At 52.5% G+C, this 19,578-nt stretch overlaps 1 protein-coding gene across 1 annotated transcript in view; it reads right to left on the bottom strand.

Annotated features, from left to right (window-relative positions):
- The window catches only part of CDH22 (cadherin 22), a 71,810-nt gene extending 53,654 nt beyond the window's left edge, over positions 1-18,156 (bottom strand). The window contains exons 1-2 of the mRNA XM_081256218.1: positions 17,819-18,156; positions 7,819-8,113 (exon numbers count right to left, since the gene is read on the bottom strand). Of these exons, the coding sequence (XP_081112344.1) occupies positions 7,819-8,113; positions 17,819-18,070 (547 nt within the window). The 5' untranslated portion in view covers positions 18,071-18,156. The remainder of the gene's footprint in view (positions 1-7,818; positions 8,114-17,818) is intronic.
- Positions 18,157-19,578: the final 1,422 nt, after the last annotated feature.

Raw genomic sequence — 19,578 nt, 5'->3', positions numbered from 1 at the left:
AGAAAGAGGTAGCCACGGACTCACCCAGGCAGGCAACACTTGAGTGTGTGTGTGGGTCTCATCCGCCCCCCTGAGAGAAGGGACTCCCCTACTATCCCTAATGCAGTCCCATAGGCTCTTCTATCCTCTCCACATTTAAACGGGACCCTCTGTGGAGGAGTCCGGTCACCTTGTTTGTTCGGGACAGCAACATTCCAAGTTTCTGCAGTAGCATTCCTCTGCCAGTTGCAGAAAGCAAACAGTTTTGGCTTATAATTCAGTTCCATTCAGTCACCCAATATCTACAGAGCACCTACTATGGGCTAGACCCTTGAGGGCAGGATGGTAGATTTGTCACCCTTGTACCCACTGCCACGTGGGCACAGGGCCTAGCATAGCGAGGGTGCTCATGTTTGCTAAGTGATTTGTTGATGGAAAAGACAAAGAAAGATATGGGGCCGCCTCCTGAGGGCCAGGGCCTCTGTTCTTCTCTGACACCTCTCTCCGCCAGAAACCTCCTGTCCCATTTCTCCCCATCCTGGGTGGTGAGAGCCAGTGCCGTTGCTAGGCAAGGAGATATTGCACATATAGATCTTCCTGGACTTTAATTAAAAACATCTTTAGAAGTTGTCTCTGCAGAGGCCAGCGATTGATTCCTGGCTTGGGCCTGAGGGCTGTTGAGCCACACGCTCTCCAGCTGCAGATGGGACAATCGGAGGCTCCCAGCCAGCCACTGCCCTCCCCAAATGAGACCCCTGGGGAGCACACTGCCTCCTGCCTTCCTCCTTTCCTCTCTGCCACCATCCTCCAAGCATGGGACCTGGGAATCAGACAGTGTGCCCTCCCGCTTTTATTTCCCCTCCTCTCTTGAGCCCCAGTTTCCTCAGCTGTAAAATGGGGGTGTCAACACTTAACCCAAGAGAGTTCCTGGGAGGATGAAATGAGATTAGGGAGGTGAAAGTGTTTTGCAAGCTGTAAAGTCCTGTGCACATTAAAGCGATGGTTGTGACTGTCTCCCATGTACACAGAGCCAAGTAGTTTAGGTTCTGATTCCAGGTTCTGGGTCTGGTTCCGGCTTCAGCTCTTAGTATGGAACCTCAGGCAAGTTACTTTATCTCTCTCTGCATTTATCTCCTCATTGGTAAAATGAGGATAGAAATACCTGCCCTGCTTACTCCCCAGGACTGTGAGAATAAAGAGAAATAGCTTTGTGAAAGCAGTGTTGGCCAATAGCTATTATTTAGTGAATGTCCCAAGAAGTGCAGACTGTACTACGAAAGTCTTTTTCCATCTATTAAAGATGCTGCTCACAGAAGGGATTGGAATACATGGGAAAGCAGCTGTGGTAGGGCCCCTGCCCATTTCGACAGTCTGTTGAGCCCCAATCCCATGGTCCAGTAATGCCCATCCTATGGTATATGTGCCACCACCTATACGTTCTCCTTCACCACATTCTCCTTCCTTTGCTCCCAGCAGACATCACTAATCGACTGTGGCATTCTTTTCTGCTGAGCCCAAATGAGACCTCAGACTCCTCAACACAGCCCTACAGTCACTACCAGTCGATCCGAGTTGGCACCACAGATGAAACTGATCTGCTACCACTTTGAGGTCAGTGGCAGTATCTTGCTTATCTTTGTATCCCCACATACCTAGCAAAGTGACACGTACAGAAAAAAAAGAAAAAAGAAGTGACATGTACACAGTAGGAACTATTACGTATTTACTGAATTAAACCAACTGCTTATTTTTCTATCCCCTTGGGGCTATATATATAGGTGCTAATAAATGTTTGCTTAGTTGGGTGACTCATTTTTGCAACCCCTCCAGAGACAAGTACACTGGAGGCCTTGTAATATAATGGGTGCTAATAAACATTTGTGGATTTAGTTCAATTACTTATCTTTATATCCCCTGCAGTGCCCAGAATAAAGCAGTGGCTAACAGATGTGTGTTGGATTGAACTTCTCATTTTTGTATCCTCAACAGGGCCAAGTATTTTGTCTTATACATAGTTGGCATTAATAAGTAGGTGGAGTTGAACCGGGCACAGCAGCTCTGTGAAATTCTCTTGTGGGGCTTCCCTGGTGGCGCAGTGGTTGAGAGTCTGCCTGCCGATGTAGGGGACACGGGTTCATGCCCCGGTCCAGGAAGATCCCACAGGCTGTGGAGCGGCTAGGCCCGTGAGCCATGGCCGCTGAGCCTGTGCGTCCGGAACCTGTGCTCCGCGGCGGGAGAGGCCACAACAGTGAGAGGCCCGCGTACAGCAAAAAAAAAAAAAAATTCTCTTGTGGTCCACTGGTCGGGTTGTGACAGCCTAGGGAAGGGGTCTAACCCCCTAACATCAAGAGATTATCTAGTCTAACTCTTCTCCACCAAAACTCACTCCCTTGTTGATTTCACCCAGCCTCAAGCTTTAAATTCTCTCTGCTGATGACTTCCAGAGCTGTAACTCCAGTCCTGAACTTGCTCCTGACCTCCAGACTCAGAGATCCAACTGTCGCCTTGAGAACTCCATGTGGATTTCTAGCAGACATCTCAATCGTAACGTGTCCAGTAATGAATTCTTAATTTTGTGCCGCAAACTTGCTCTTCCTGGATCATTCCCCATCTCAGCAATAGCAGCTCCATCCATCTAGGTGCTCAGGTCAAAAACTTCAGCATCATCCTTGTCTTCTCTCTCTCTCACTTCCCACATCCAATCCCTCACAAACCCTGTTGGTTCTACCTTCAGCATACATCCAGAATCCAAGTCACCATCACCTCTTGCCCCCAAGACTGCAGTTGTCTCCTCGTTGATCTCCCTCTTCTATCCTTGACCCCTACAGTCTATTTTCAACATGGCAGCCAGCAAATCATCTTTTAAAAATCTACGGTGGATCATATAACTTCTCTGCTCCCTATCTCACTCACAGTACAACCAAAGCTTTCAATGGCTACAAAGTCCTATGTGGTCCAGCTTCCGGTAGCTCTTCTGACCTCCTTGGATCCTCTCCCCCTCATTTACTCTTCTCTTCAGCCACACTGACTTCCTTGCTATTCCTCAAACATGACCAAACACATTATTCCTCAGGACCTTTGCACTCGCTGTTCCCTCTGCCTGGAACATTCTTCCTCGAGCTTAGTGGTTCTCCAAGTGTGGTCCCTGAACCAGTAACATCAGCATCACCTTTGACAGTACCTTTGTTAAAAATGCAAACATTTCTAGGGCTTCCCTGATGGCACAGCGGTTGAGAGTCCGCCTGCCGATGCAGGGGACACGGTTCGTGCCCTGCTCCGGGAAGATCCCATATGCCGCGGAGCGGCTGGGCCCGTGAGCCATGGCTGCTGAGCCTGCGCGTCCGGAGCCTGCGCTCCGCAACGGGAGAGGCCACAACAGTGAGAGGCCCGCGTACCGCAAAAAAAAAAAGCAAACATTTCTAATAGCCCAGACCTACTGAATCAGAAACCCTGGGGCGGAGAGGGGAGCCATCTGTGTTTTAACAAGTCCTCCAATAACTTGGATGCACAATAAACTTTGAAAACCACTGTTTCACATAGCTCCTTTGTCCATTCCCTTGGTTCCTTCAGATCTTTGTTTAAGTGTTCTCTTATAAAAAAGAAAGGCTTTCCCTGACCCCTCTAAAATAGCACTCCCCCAATATAACTCCCAATTCCCTTATTCTTCACAGCACATACACCACCGGGTGCATTTATATGTTGACTTGTTTATTTCTTTCCTGTCTCTCCCCTTGCTCTAGATGTAGGCTTTCTAAGAATCCCCAATGCCTGGAACAGTGCCTGGCACAGAGTAGGCACTCAGTAAATATCTGGGCATGAATGAGCCCCCTCCGTGCTCAAAAGGGAATCTGGGGCCCAGAGAGGGCCAGGGACTTTCCCAAGGTCACGCAGGGAGCCAGGCCTCCCGGTGGTCAGATGCAGGACCCGCTTCACCGCATTAGGCTCAGCATGGCTGGCGTGCCCCTCCTCAGAAGCATGGCTCCTTGGAGGCCCCCCGCACACCTCCCTTCCCTTTTAAGCTGTGAGTGGTTTAATTGGTGAGCGCTGCTGCCTTTCATGTTCCAGGCTGTGTCCCTGCTCCTTCTGATCTCCGAAGCCGCCCAGACCCTGGTGATGCTTGTCGGCCCCGCCCCGCTCAGCCCAGATCAGGAGGCTCAGTAATTGTGACTGATTTTCAGAGCCGCCTGGAGTCTCTGTAAGCACCCCGGTGTTGGATTTGCTTCCCCTTCAAAAAGTTACTCAAACGAAACAAACTAATTTAATTTCTGCTTCCTCTTTCCCCCTTCTGGGTTCCCCTGGCTTGTCCTAGTTAAGTCCCCACTTTTTCCTGAGCGGAATGTCAGAGTCAGTGGACCCGGAGAGGAAGGTAAGGCAGGGCTGGGGCTCCTTGGGGCCGTGCTCATGAAGCTGGGGGCTGGCGCTGCCTCCCACTCTCTGGGTGACCTTGAAGGAGTCCTTGCCCTTTTCTCGATCTCACTTTCCCCACGAGTGACACAAGAACCTTGCTGCTCCAACAGCCTGGGAGCCAAGCCCAACTTGCTCAGTCATTGACTTGCTATGTGACTGTGGGTACATCTTCTCCTCTCTCTGAGCCTTGGTGTTCCCATCTGTTCAATGGGGATGTTGACATCAGTCCTGCCACCACTCAGAGTTGAAGTGAGAGTGAAGTGGTGATGGGCAAGCCGACATGGCGCATATGGGGCTGCACCTCCTTCTGGACCCCTCATCCCCATCCACTCTCCACCCCACAGCAGAGGGGGATTTCTAAAATGCAAGTCTGCCCACGTTACTTCTTTGCTTAAGCCTTTCCCAGGCTATGTGCTTCCCTCAAGCCCTTCGCATATGATTCCAGCTTCCTTCTCCAGCCTTATCTCTCTCGTCATCTTTCTGGCCTTTTCCATGCAGAAACATGCAGTTCAGTTTTGGGTGAAGAGAGAGACGGCCACGTCTCCTTCGGCCAGAGTTTGAGTCCAGGAGTGAGGGCTGCTGGACCTGGGAAGTCAGGGGTTTATAAGCTACTTCTCACTTGCTGTGTGACCTTGGACCCATCACTCCTGCTCTGAGCCTCAGTTTCCCCACTTGCAAAATTGAGTTCTAAGTACTCCCTGGGTCTTTGCCATGGACAACCTCCAAATTTATCTCTCTAGCTCAGACCTTGCTGCTGAACCTGTATACTGAACTGCCTTTTCCAAGGTCTCTCCTTGGCTTTCTAATAAATACTTCCAACTTACAGGTCTGAAACCAAACTCCTGATTGCCCTCCGTCCCCCCAAAATCTGTTCCTCCCACTGTTTCTCCCATCTCAGTAAATGGAGATTCCAGCTATTTAATTGCCCAGGTCAAAATCTCGATAGTCATCCTTGAATTTTCTTTCTCTCACACCCCACATCCAATCTATTAGCAAATGCTTTCAGCTCTACTTTTTTTTTTTTTTTTTGCGGTACGCGGGCCTCTCACTGTCGTGGCCTCTCCCGTTGTGGAGCACAGGCTCCGGACGCACAGGCTCAGTGGCCATGGCTCACGGGCCCAGCCGCTCTGTGGCATGTGGGATCTTCCTGGACCAGGGCACGAACCCGTGTCCTCTGCCTCGGCAGGTGGACTCTCAACCACTGCGCCACCAGGGAAGCCCTCAGCTCTACTTTTGAAATATATCCAGAAGTTGACCTCTTTTCACTACCCTTACTGGTACCACCTTGTTCCAAGCCACCATCACTTCCTGCCTAGGTAACTGCAATATCCTTCTCAATGGGCGATCTGCTTCTGCCCTTACCCCACCTTCCCATCTAATCTTCATGGAACAGCCACAGGATCCTGTTAAAATTAAGTCACATCATGTCACTCCTCTGAACAAGCCCCTCCACTGACTTCCCAGCTTGCTGAGCTTAAAAGGCAAAACCCTGACCATGACCACGTGGCTGCATGATCTGGTCACTTTTCTGCTTCCCCTCAGAGGGAATTCAACCTTGGGACTTTGCGTGTACTGTTCCCACTGCCTGGAATGCTGTTCCCTAGGGCCCATGCCCTCACTTCTTTCAAGTCTTTGCTTCAGTGTCATCTTCCCAGACCCATGATCTGTTAACCTGTTTCCTGCCTGTCTTCCTCGGCCAGAATGTCCCCTCTGTGAGAGAGCAGGGAGGCTGGTTTACCTTCTCCTCACTGTGTCCCCAGTGCCTGTGCGTATTTGTTCAATGAATGAATGAATCCGTTCAACAGACACATAGCCCGTCACATGCACACACGGGCCTTAATGGCCGTGCAGGGGCATACCTGTGCACGTGTGAGATGCATATGCGCACCAGGCACGCGTGCACTGTGCATGTGTGAATGCCAGCCCACACCCACATTCACACCCTCGCCATTCCCTGTTCTGTCACCATTCCTTGGTGCTCACCATTTTCTCCGGTCCACTCCCTTCTCTTCCGTCACCGGCTGCCCGCTCACTACCCACCAATCTGCCAGATCTGGTCCAATCTGGGGAAGCCAGGGCTGACTGCACTCTTCCCTAAAAACCCAAATTCCCCCAGCCTCTGACATGTAGCTGCAGAGCTGGAAGGCCAAGTGAGAGGCAGTGCCAGGCCCTTGGCCACAGTATGTCAGCGACAGGACATGGTCTAGGACCTAGGGCCACTGCTCCCTGTCCAGTCTGGCTTGCAGGTGACTTAGCCTAACGCGGTGGGGAAGGTGGCAGCTACTGGCTTGCCCCTCACACCATGACTCCAGCTTCTACCAGGAGCCTTCGGCTAGGTGGGGCCTTGATGGTCATTCCACTACCTGTGGGCCCTACGGTGGGAGAAGGCAGATTCGTCCAACCTTTCCTTTCAGTGTCCCGCTGCTGTGCAGATGTGTTTCTGAGGATGGCTGGGTCTGAAGGCTTCTTGCAGATGTGTGTTTCGGTGTGTGTCCTGCCTTTTCTATTACAACTGTGTGTGTGCAGTGCCCCTGGTGTTTGCAGCCACACCTGGGTAGAGGCGGCTGAATCTGTGTCCGGGGGCTCGGCCACCTCTGTGAGCCTGTGTCCCCAGGTGGCTGGGTCTTGGTGTACTGGGGCGTCCTGTGGGCCGTGGAGGAAGCTGTCTGGAGGTTGTCACGTCTGGCTGTGCCCATGCCTGTCTGCAGCTACGCTCTGGTGAAGCCCGACCCCAGGACGGTAAAAATGTCTGGCTGTGGCTTTTGCCTGTGTCTAGGTAGGTGTCTGTGCATAAGCTGCATCCATGTGAGGGGCTGTTTCCTGGGTGACGTTGCATGTAGCTGTGTCTAGTGTGAGGGCATGTCTGGTTGTGTGGTGGGGTCTTGTTTCAGCTATGCCCACTCTGGTTGATTTAGGTTGTAGGTGTGCCCATGTTCGGTTGTGCCTGCATTTGTGTGGGAGTTGTGGCCAAGGGCTGTGCTGTGTCTGGGTGAGTTGAAGTCTGGGGAAGGGCTGTGTCCAGGTGGACAGCCATGCCTGTGTGTGTGACTGTCCCGATGCTGCCCATGCATGGGGCCGTCCGTGCCTGAGCCGGGCTGTGTACAGGTGGACAGCCGAGCTTGTAAGTGGGTCTTGGCCTGTGTGATTCTGAGTGGGTGTATAAGCATGCCCAAGTACGTCTCTGTGTCTGCACGTAGGTCCATGTCCACATACGGACTGTGCCCGTGTATGTGCCTGAGATCACGTGTGTGTCTCTGTGCAGAAGTGCAGCTGCGACTGCCCGGGACTGTGCCTGAGTCCGTGTGGGCACCTGGGCTCACACCTATACCCCGTCTCCCCTGCCCCTCCCCGCAGCAGGCTCCTCCTCACAACCCGGCAGCTCTCCTTCCCCCGTTCCCCGGCTCCCCGCGCCCCTCAGAGCCGGCAACCCACCTGTGGGTGAGAGCTCGGCCACGCTGCCAATGTAGGGGCCGTGCAGGAAGCGGGGCTCGCTGTCGTTGATGTCCTGCACCTTGATGATGAACTCCGACTCAGGCTCCAGCAGGCGGTTGGTGGCACGGTCCCGAGCTTGAGCCCGCAGCGTGTAGAAGGTTTTCTGCTCCCGGTCCAGGCGCTCCATGGCGTGGATGTCGCCCGTCAGCTCATCGATCAGGAAGATGGTGCCAGCGCCCTCGCCTGAGATGGTGTACTTGATGGCCCCGTCACCCTCATCTGAGTCCGAGTGGATCTGGGGAGGCAGGGAGGAAGGCAGGGTGGAGGCTGGGGTGGGAGCTCCTCTTGGCACTCCCCCTGCCCAAGTCTCACTGGGGGCCTGTGCCTAAGCACATCTCTTCTTTGACATACCCATTCTTCAGTGAAGACACTGAGGCTGGGGAAGTCACTCGTCATCCCAGTCCCAGGCCTCCCTGTCTGGTCTGGAGTGTTTCACTAGCCCGCCATGGCTTTTCCTGCTCCAGCCCTGCCCCTGTAATCTACCTTCCCCTCTGCAGACAGAGCTGTCAGCCTCAGGGGCAGATCTGAACACATCCTCCCCCGCCTGCAACTCTTCCATGGCTCCCTATCGCCCTTACAAAGAAATCAGAACCACCTCCACAGCTCTCTGCTGCTTCTTCGAGCGCCCTGTCCTTATTTCTCTGTCTACTGAAAGTCTACTCATCCTGCGAGGCTCAGTTCAGACGCCACCTCTTCCCAAAAGCGTTTATGGATTCCCTCCCTGCCCCTACCTCCAGCCCCACCATTCCCCTCCAGGATCTTTGCAATACAGCAAGTCATCATTATCATGTTCAGCCTGTAGGATTGCTGTAGCCATGCTTCTCAAATCTTAATGTGCATGCAAATCACCCGAAGATCCTGGTAAAAAGCAGATTCTGACCCAGGAGGTCTGGGGTGGGGCCTCAGAATTTTCATTCCTAACAAATTTCCAAGCTGCTGTCCATGACCTCACTCTGAGTTATAGGTCCAGGATCCCTAGTCTCTGAGCCCCCAGAGGTATTTTCTTACTCATCTGATACCTGGGGAGCCCGCCTCAGGGCTTGGCACATGCTGGGGACAGGGAGTGCAGGGACAGAGGGGGAAAGGGGATGCAAATTGGAGGAGCACCTACTATGTGCCAGGCAGTGTACTAAGCAATTTACATACTTATCTGGTTCAGAGTTCTTTAAAAAAATAAAAATCCCTACTAGGGGACTTCCCTGGTGGTCCAGTGGTAAAGAATCTGCCTTCCAATGCAAGGGATGAGGGTTGGATCCCTGGTGGGGGAACTAGGTTCCCACATGCTGCGGGGCAGTTAAGCCCGCGCCACAACTACTGAGCTTGCGCGCCTCAACGAGAGAGCCCGCGGGCCGCTAACTACAGAGCCCACGCACTCTGGAACCCGCGTGCCACAGCTAGAGAGAAGCCCGCACGCTGCAACGAAGAGCCCACGTGCCGCAACGAAAGATCCCGCATACTGCAACTAAGACCCGACGCGGACTAAAAAATTAAATAAATAAAAACAAATAAAATAAATATTTTTTAAAAAGTCCCTACTAGAGTAGGTTTTGCTATCTTCACTTTGCAGATTTTTTTTTTTTTCACTTTCCCACTGAGGATTAGAGAAATAGGATGATTTGCTCAAGGTCAGACTGCTGGAGGAACCGGCCTGGTCCACAGCCTGGGCTTTCTCACTCCACCCTCAAGCCTCCTGGGAGGAGCCCAGGGCGGCAGAAGAGGCAGCCTGGTCCAGCCTCAGCTCCAGCATCACCTCCCTGAGTCCTTGCACAAGTCACTGTACCTCTCTGGGCCTCAGCTGCCTCCTCTCTAACGTGTGGGTCATAATAGCACCTCCTTCTAGAGGTACTGGAGGGCTAATTGAGTATAAAGTCCACATAAAGCCCCTTAGCACCTGCCTGGCACCAGGTGACACAATATGTAACGGCCAGCCCGGCAGAGGCACTGCCCATGGAGTGGTACTGCAGCAGGGCCCCTGCTGGTTCAGATGGGAACCCTTTGGATGCTGGATCACAGAGAGGTCAGAGGGGCTGAGGAAGCTGAGGCAAGGGAGAGGAAACAAGACTATTTACCACAGGTAGGTAGGGAGCTTTTTCACTATTTTAACAACCGGCACAACCGGCACAACTATACCAGTTTGTACTAGCTGAAAATCAGCCCTGCCTGTGACATAATAAGTGTCCCATAAATGGTAGCTATCGTTATTATTATGTTATTACTAAATGTTAGCTATATATAACTGGGATTTAATCCAGGCACTGTTCAGCTGCAGAACCCAGGCTGTTTTCACTGCACTGAGATCTCCTGGGCAAGGAACCAGCAGAAGGACTGTTCTCCCAAATAGAAACACCCAAGTCCTTACCCTTCAACGTCCAAATCTCTGAGGCAGCTCTGAGCAGAGGAAAATGCATCCAATGAAGCTGGTGACCTTGGGCAGGTCCCTGCTCCTCTCTAAGCTTCCACAAAGATGGGGCGTGAACAAAAAAATCCCTAAGGCTCTTTTCGGGCCAGGACGGCATGTACCCCAGCCCACTCAGCAGGATAACAGGTGCCAATGAAGTCACCATGAAGAGGGATGAAAGCCCACCCCCTGCCATGCAGGAGGAGCTGAGTATAAATTCTGCTGGTGGAACTTTGTGTCTGAAAGGTGGATTATAGAAGTGCCATTTGGAAGATTGAATGGCCCATAAACATTTTCATATTTCATTAGTCGATTAATGGGCATCTCTCTCTTTTTGGCGAGTCTGCTGATTCTCAGCAGAAATTGCAGGGAGTAAATGGAGGCGTTGGGTGGAATCTTTCCGGGTCCCTGTCCTGTTATAGATTGCCCCAATTAATGCCCATCCTGGGCTCCACTGTGAAGCCTTCTTCCTGTCCAGTTACTGTTAATAGATTTCTCATAAGTGGCTGGATTGTAAAAACCTCATAACTCAGTTTAATACCCCCAATAAAATTATCTCAAGACATCAGCCCTGAATCATCGTCAGTGCTGGGGATGAGGAGACCTGTCTCTCCTGTTTGCTGTTTATGCTCTTCCTCCACCTTTGCCCAGGGGAGCTGGGGACAGGAGAGGGCAAACGTGTTCCCTTTTAGGGTGCCTCCACCCACTTCCCAATCAGACCTGTTGTGGGCTTTTATTTAATCAGTAAACATTCCCAAGGAGTGTGGTACAATAGATACCATTTGGGGGAATGCTTAACCCCTGTAATTTTATTAGTCTTCATCACCGCCCTATGAAACATTATTATTATTCCCATTTCTCAGATGAGGAAACTGAGGCACAGGGAGGGGAGGTCATTTGCTTTGTCACCCAGCTAAGTGCAGGAAGCCAATCTCCCGATCCCATGGCTCGCTAATGTTGTGATCAACCTGCATGGCTTGTTAATTTTACCCCTCTGGGTCTGTTTTTCCACCTGAGAAATCAGATCAAGTCCTACCTCGCACAGGTGTGGTGAAGATGAAAAGTGAGCGTGTTGGTAATGACCTACACACTCTGTAAGTGGCTGTCTCCTTCCCTTTCTGTCTCTATCATGTCCCTGCTGCCCTTGACATTTTATCTCAGACCCTGGCCAGGGATCACCTACCATTGAGAATGGGGGAGGAGGGAGTGGAACCCAGTAGTCATGTCACTGATGTTCTTCTGTGAAGCATGACACAGAGCTCACGGTGGGGTGCAGTGGCTACTCTCTGGGGACTGCAGAGTACGAACAGGGCTGGTCGGCCTGCGGAGAAGCTAAGAGCTCAGAGCTGCGGCTTTGGGCTGGGTTGGGGCTGCTCGCCCCACCTGCCTGGGTCCTGGCTCTGGAGTGGAGAAGAAGTGCCTGTGGTTCTACTCCAGGAGGGTATTTCTCAAGAATCTCAGCTCTGAGGCTGGAGGACGGTGCTCTTATTTACCGAACGCCTACTATGTGCCGGATTGCAGGCCTCTGCAGAAATCTAATTTAATTTTGTGGCATACGTAAATATCTCCCCATTTTCCAGGTGAGCAGACCGAGATGGGCTTAGTTTTGTTTGATTCCAAAGCGCAGGTTAGTCCTTCTGCAGCCTTTGGAACCTGGTTAGTCCACTTACAACGTTTCTGGCTAAAGAAGCAGGAGAAAGGAAGATGGAGTAGGCTACAGGGCATTCACTGAGCTTCACGGCTGGGGGAGAGGCCTGTACCACCCTGTACCCTCAGGCCATGGTTATTGGCGGCCTTTTCAATCTGAGCCTCTATTTCATCATTTGGAAAAGGCCTTCACGACACAAATCAGGAGAGGTGATGGGCCTTGTATTCAGGAATGGCCGGGTGCCAGTGTCAGCTTTGTCACCCACTTGTTGCCTGGCCCTGAGCAAGAGGCTACCCTCCTCTGAGCCTCAGTTTTCTCATCTATAAATGAAACTGATAATGCTTCCCCATAGAGTCCAAAGATTCATCAGATAATATGTGGGAGCTCCTGGCACATAGTAAGTGCTCAGTGAAGATGAGTTTTCTCTCCTTTCCTGGCACCTGGTCTCAGAAGAGATTGAGGGTCACCTAGTTCATTCCCCCATCTTCTGACACAAGAACCATAGGCTCAAATCCTGACCCACTGGAGACACAGGGGCCATCATGCAATATCTTCTTGTCCTTTAAACTCAACTTGTTTCCTCCTTCAGGCAGCCCTCCCAGAGGCCTTCCCATTTGCCCTCCCGCTGCTCTGTACCCCTGTCCCATGCACACTCTCCTCCGCTCCACACTCCCCTGTAACACCCTCGTGTTGCAATCTGTCTCCTCAGTTGTCATGGGGCTCAGGGGCAGGGACTAACTTTGATTTGTCTTTGTCTGAACTCCCCACGCCTGGCACACCCTAGCTGTCCTGACAATGCATGCAGAGAAAATACAGGGGGAGTGGGACAGATGAGTGTGAGAGAGAGTGTGTGTGTGTGTGTGTGTGTGTGTGTGTGTGTGTGAGAGACGGTGAGCTCCCTGAGGATCAAGCATATGGCTGTTCATTGCTCCCTGGTCCCCAGGATAGGCCAGAGCACCAAACATTGAATACGTGAATAATGAAATATACAACTGTCATTAGAATTCTCCAACTGTCTGCTGGGATTTCTGAGGATCCAGTCACTCTGTTAAATCCCAGGTGCACATGAGCTAGACTAGGAAGGTCTGTCACTGGGCACACTTCTAGACCCCCTACTGTTACCTCCTTGATAGCTCATAATGATCTTGTGACTCAGAGATTATCCTCTCCCTATTGTACAGATTGGCAAGCTGAGGCTCAGAGAGGGCCCATATCATACTTAAAGCCACACAGCTAACAAGAGGCAGCCGGAGGCCTGTCTGGCTCCACATCTTGGGTTCTTTTATCTGCATCGAGTGTAGACAGCCCCTGAGGGAATTCCCCCTCCCTAAGCCCCAGCCCTGGATCATAAACAACATGAAAAACATCAGAGTGATGGCTTCTCATCCTGGGGGGCTGAAAATGGGATTTACGAGGCCATTAATTACTTCCTCCTAATTAAATCAAAATTAAAGGCGAGCAGAGGTACCTTTTCCTTATTAAAGACAATTAAACGGACAGTGCGGCTACACAAATAAAACGAGTCCAGGATTTAAACGGAAAGCAAGTGAAATAAAAAGCCTCCCCTGGAACGAGGGGTTTGTTCACGCCTGTGCTACTCCTAAACCAGGAGTTCATCAATTTCCTTTAAATATTAGCAACTTAATTAAATCTGCTCTCCTCCTCACCTTAATCCTGCCGTATATCTAAAATAGATCTCACCGCCCACAGGAGTTGGTCATAAGTGCTGACCCCATAATTCTCTCTTTAAAAAAAAAAAAAAGAAATTAAAAATCCTACAAAATCCACATCCAGCTGACAGAAGCCTCAGGGGAAATTACAGTTCGGAAAAGGGATTAGTCCAAGTACCCAGATTGTATGGAAATGTTGGTAGGTTGCTTTGAGGGTGGGTGTTGTAAGAAGGTGAGGGGAAGAGGTGAGCCAGGCTGCCGGGGGTGGGGAGTAGGGGGGGGGCAGGACAGCAGAGGGAGCTGTTGGTGTGCGGCCCTGGTGACAACCACGGGGGCCAGTGGTTCCTGCAGGTGCCGACAGGAGCCTGGCGGTGAGTGATGGAGGAGGCAGATGTAAAATAGGTTACCGTTGGGTGCCCGGGGTTCACTCGGCTGATGGTGCTGTTGCTAAGCTACCTTTGGAATTGGGCAAGGACAGATGCTCCCTATGGCTCCCTGGGGCGGGGGACCGGGAAGCAGTGAATTAACTGAAACCGTGGAGAAGTCCTTTTTCCCTGAAGAGCGAGAGAGAGCATGGTATGAGTGTGTGTGTGCATGCATGCACACGACCACTTGAACAAATGTGGGACTTGGCTGGAAAGGGGACAGGTGGTTTTTTAAAAGGCCGAGCTCATGTTCCTAGAGCGAGGGGTGGGCTGGCAACCACGTCCCCCTACTTTGTGGTGAGAAACTAGGACATCAGGTTGCCCAGAAGGCTTTCGGAATTGGGGGCAGGGGTTCATAATATCTATGCATACTCTAGGTGGTGGAAATAACAGGTGAGACCCATCATAATAAAAGCTAATACTTACTGAGCCCATACCAGGTGCTCTCCAGGTTCCTGACATATGCTAACCCATTGAATCCTCACTGCAACTCTTTGAGGAGGTGTCAGGTATAGCCTCACTCAGCAGATAAAGAAACTAAGGCACAGAGAGGTTAAATAATGTGCCAAGGTCAGAGAGGGAATCAGCAGCAGAGCTGGGATTTGAGCCCTGGCAGTCTGGCTCCGGTTGGCCCCCCTGAACCACACACCATACCATCTTTCACAAGAAAGGGTGCTTTGGGCACATGTTTGCAAAGAGATGGAAACTTCTCTCTCCTTCCTGCATGGAGTGCTTTTCTGGAGGTGGCCTTGAGAGCAAGCAAGGAGGGGCTCTGGGTGAAGATGATGGAGGGGGAAGATAACGTAGTCATGACAGCAGTGGGGATGCTGCGCGAGGCCGCTGTGAGGAGAAGACCCCCAGGGCTGGGCACAGTGCTTGGCTCATAGAAGATGCTTAATATAGGATGGTACTGTACAGCACAGGAAACTCTACTCAATAATCTGTAATGATCTATATGGGAAAAGAATCTAAAAAAGAGTAGATATATGTATATGTATAACTGACTCACTTTGCTGTATAGCTGTACAACATTGTAAATCAACTATACTCCAATAAAAATTTTAAAAAAAAATTGCACTGGGCCCAGACCCGGTGTCAGGAGAGCCTTGTCCCTTGGGGTTGGTTCTACCACTGTGCTGGTCTCACCCCATCTCTGTTAATCAAAACTCTCTGGAAAGCTAACTGGCCTTGGCATGATGTTCTCTGCCTCTAGCCTCAGCTTCCCCATCTTCTAAGGCAGGGACTTACTAGGGTCCCCCCATTGCCGACAGACTGTGGTTCAAGGCAATAGGGGTGGCGTTTGACTCATGATGATAATGGCTAGGTGGATGCAGGTTGGAAGTGGTGAATCAGCGGCTGGTTTCTCTCATCTTTTCAGGAGGTGAGCGGCTGAGGAAGCCTTCTCAGAGCCCCAGCTTCCGGGTAGACAAGCGGGCTGAGGTGCCTGAGACCACCACAGCTGACATTCAGGGAGATGTGTCAGAGTCCTTCCCTGACTTTCTGGGGTTTCCTGGACCAAAATCTCTCTCCCAGGCCTGGAGGTCTTGGAGATGTTTGGAGAATCAGAACACAGCTTCCAATCCTGGCTAAGCCACTTGCCCACTGTCTGCCTGCCCTCTCTGCGCCTCGAGTTCCTTGCCCACAAAAGGGAACGATTTCTACCTTGCAGTTTAAGGGTTAAGTGCTTCACGTGGGAATAATGAGAAAACAACAATAAACAAACAACCAGGCCACAGGCCAAACACTTTCTGCGCTCAGTTTTCTTCTGTAATCCTTTCAACAACCCTTGGAAGTGGGCTCCCCTAGCCCCACTTTTACAGACAAAGAGACTGAGGTCCAGAGAGGTGAAGTAACTTGTTTCAGGTAACACGGTTCATGGGTTCGTTGGCAGAACCGGGCCTCGAGCTCAGGCGTGTCTGGCTCCAAAGTCTGCATCCCTAGCTACCTCACCATTAGCTATTGCCCAGCTGGCACTGGTTCCTCCTTCCCCCTCCCCTCACCCCATTCTACTAGCCTCACCATCTCACCGCCCTGACTGGGAGTCAGGAGTCCTAGGCTCTGCCACTAGTTTGCTGGGTGACCTTGAGCAGAGACATGAACCTCTCTGTGCTCTGTCAAATCTGCACTTTGCTCTGTTGTGGGGATCAACATCAGCCACATGTATGGAGGGGAGAATAGCTAAGGACCAGGGGTGACTGTATCTAGACCAGTGAGAATCTGGGCTTCCTGCAAGATAAACCCACAAGGTTTACATCAAACTCTCCTCTCCTCCTTGTCGAGGGTCCTGAGCCATGAGCCTTGAACTGAGCAGCTTGGTCAGCCTCCCAATTCTCAGACTCATTTAAGCACACAGGAAATTCCGCAGTTGGTCCCCCCTCACCTCTGCTGACCAAAACTTCCTGGAAAGCTGACTGGCCTCGGCAGAAGCCAGAGAACTGTCCCTGGGCACTGCGCTGCTTTTCCTGCCCTATAAACACCCTCCACCTCAACATCTCAACTGCGGACAAGTCTCTGAAAAAGCCAGGTTCCGTCAGGCTTCCATGTCTTTTGATAGGCTATGCCCTCTTCCCCATCAGCCCAAACTCCTACTCATACATCAAAACCCAGCTCAGGCATTTAGAAAACACTTCCATGAAGCCAGCCAACACATAACCACTTATTAAATGCCTACTCAGTGCCAGGTGCTGACCTGTGAAGCTTTTTATGTACCAGGGTGTCTTTGCCACTCTGGGGAGCCCCCAAATGGCAAAGGCTGGATCTCACTTGTCTCTGCCTCTCCAGCATTGCACCCATGAGGGGCTCAGGGATTAAATGGATGAACAAAAGTCCTTCTCAGCTCCTTATACGCTTAGGGCACAGATCTTCCGCCACGTTAAGCAACATTTACTCAGAGAGTTTGAGAAAGCAGCTTTCATTCATTCATTCATTCATTCATTCAACGAACAGTTTGTGAGCAATGTCTGTGCTAGGCACTAGGGATTTTATGGTGAGCAAAACACACTATCTAATAGGAAAGACATGCATTAATTGCATAATCAAACAAACACACACATAGTTAAGTGTTATGAAGGAAAGATACCAGGACCTAGGAGGGCGCATAACAGGGAGGGATGGCCACATGCAAAGGGGTCTGTCCCAGCCTAGTGTGGTCAGGGGCAGCTTCTTTGAGGAAGTGGCATTTGAGCAGAAGCCTGAGTGTGAGATAAAGTAAGCAGCAGAAGTAGTAGAACGAAGCACGACCGAGCAGTTGAGGGAGGCAAACAATTTAGATAAGGGGGGACGGGGCTGGCAGGAGCCTGTGGGAGCATCGGAGGGGCCATCAGAAGGGCATCAGAAGGGTGTTGTGGTCGAAAACTCAGAGCGAGCGTGGCAGCAGATGAGGCTGGAGGAGGAGTCGGATCTTGGCAAAGCAGCGGGAGGGAATCTGGATTTGACCTCAAGTGCATGGGAAGCTACTGAAGAATTTTAAACACAGTGGGGACAGTTTGTGTGTGACATGATCAGATTTGCAAACTCGTTTCTCCATTCTAGATGCATCTGGCTACAAGATGGACTGGGTTTCCCTCCCTACTAGTACTCTCTGCTCTAAGATGCAAAAGGAAGAGGGACTAGAGAAGGATGCGGAGTAGGCATGGGAGCAGAGTGATGACCCTATTGTCTGCTCCTGACCAGGCGCAGCTGGGAGGAGGCGGCAGGGACTGGGATTTAGGGGGGGAGGGGAACTGGGGTCCCTTGCGTCTACCAGCGGGCGTCTCCGGGGTCCCGGGCGCGGGACAGCGGGTGCGGGGTCCCACTTTACCTTGCCCACGTACAGTGGCTCGGTGCCCGTGTACTCTTCCACCACGAAGAACTGGTTCCAGACCCAGCCGCGCTTGACGCGGCCCGCGCCCGGCGCGCCGTTCTGCGCAGCCCCGGACGCAGAGGGCGCAGGCGTGCCCGCCGCCCACAGGGGTCCCGGCGGCGGCGGCGGCATCAGCAGCAGCAGCAGCAGCATCGCGGGCGACAGCGCCGCTCCCACCCGGAGGCCCCGACCGTCGGGCCGCGGTCTCATGCTTGGCCTGCGAGGGGCCCGGGCCCAGGAGCATGGACGGGAGGTACCAGGGCGTCGCCGCTTGGTGGCAGGACGGAGCGGCGCCGCGTCACATGGTGGCCTTGGCGCGGCCGCCGGGGCGCCGCCCCCGACGGGGCACCCGGACAGGCCTGCGGCCCTGAACGCCGCCCAGCCGTGGAGGCGCCCGGCTGGAGGGGGAGGGGGCGCGGCCGCATCCGGGGCATGGACGGCCCCCCGGGATCCCCGCCCGCGCCCCCCTGGCGCCGCCGCGGCCGGATCACCAGGCAGCGCCTTGGCAGCTCCGGAGTCTGGGGTGCGCCATGGTCCCTGAGCGCAGGGGTCCTTCGGGGACGAGAGGCCGTCCGGGCCAGGAGCCTGCGAGAAAAACAGGAAAACATCAGAGGAGGCTCTCTGCGGGGACAGGGCAGGTTGGGTCTACCTTTTTGTCCTTTAGGTACTAATTAAACACCTACCATGTGCCTGGCACTGTGCAGCGTGGGGCAAACAAGACAGTGGTTCCTGCCTTCTTGGCCCACGGCTTAGTAGCCCTGCCCCTCCCCCTCCCCCTCCCCCAGCCCTGGATGCTTCCTTTCCACTCCCATCGCACACCTCTCCTCTCCCCCGCTCTCCCAGCACGCCCCCTTTCCTCACAGCCCCCGCATCCAGCCCTTTCTTGGTGGTTCTGGGCCAGCCCGGGTGCCCACAGGGGCAGGGACCTTATGAGCTGCTTTCTCTGCCCCCTGGCTGACAATCTCTCCAGCCCAGCCCACCCGATAGAAAACCCCCATCCTAGAGAGGAAGCTGCCCCTTCCAGAAGGGGTCTTCAAGAGCTCCCAGGGTGGGAGGGAGGGAGACGCAAGAGGGAAGGGATATGGGAACAGATGTATACGTATAACTGATTCACTTTGTTATAAAGCAGAAACTAATTAAAAAAAAAAAAAAAAGAGCTCCCAGGACCCAGGCCTCCTGGGGTCACAGAGTCCAGCACGCAGCCCACCACCCACCACTCCTGCCTCCCCACAGCAGCACAGTGAGGTCATTCCATCCAAACCAGGGGCCCAGAGAAGGCCCGCTGACCTCATGTGAGTCCTTCCACACTCCCTTTCACGGGTGGGGCACCTGAGTCCCAGAGGGCCTTGCTTGGAGGCTCCCTGTGTGGCTTTGGGCAGGGTCACATCCCCTCTGAGCTCGCCTTTGGGGTCTCCACACTCCCCAGAAAAACCTTCCTTTCCCAAAGTCTGAAAGACACTTCCCCTTCCTGGACCAGCACTGCCTCCCCAGATCAGTCCATCTCTCATTCCCTCCCTCCATCAGATTCTGCTTTCAGCAAGAAAGGATCTGAGGGGCTAACTCCTACTCAAGCCATAATGATGAATAATGGCTTAATGTGGGTGTTTACAGGGGACAGCAATGCTGCTTTCATGGAGGAGTTTCAGGCACTGAGAAGCATTAGCGGAGGTGAGGGGCTCAGTCCCCACTTTTCCTCTCCCCAAGCTCAGTTCAGTTCA

Source organism: Mesoplodon bidens (assembly GCF_964165515.1).
Source record: "Mesoplodon bidens genome assembly, chromosome: 15".
NCBI lineage: Eukaryota > Metazoa > Chordata > Mammalia > Artiodactyla > Ziphiidae > Mesoplodon > Mesoplodon bidens.
Note: the sequence above shows the minus strand (reverse complement) of the source record. Positions and strands in the feature narration are given on the sequence as shown.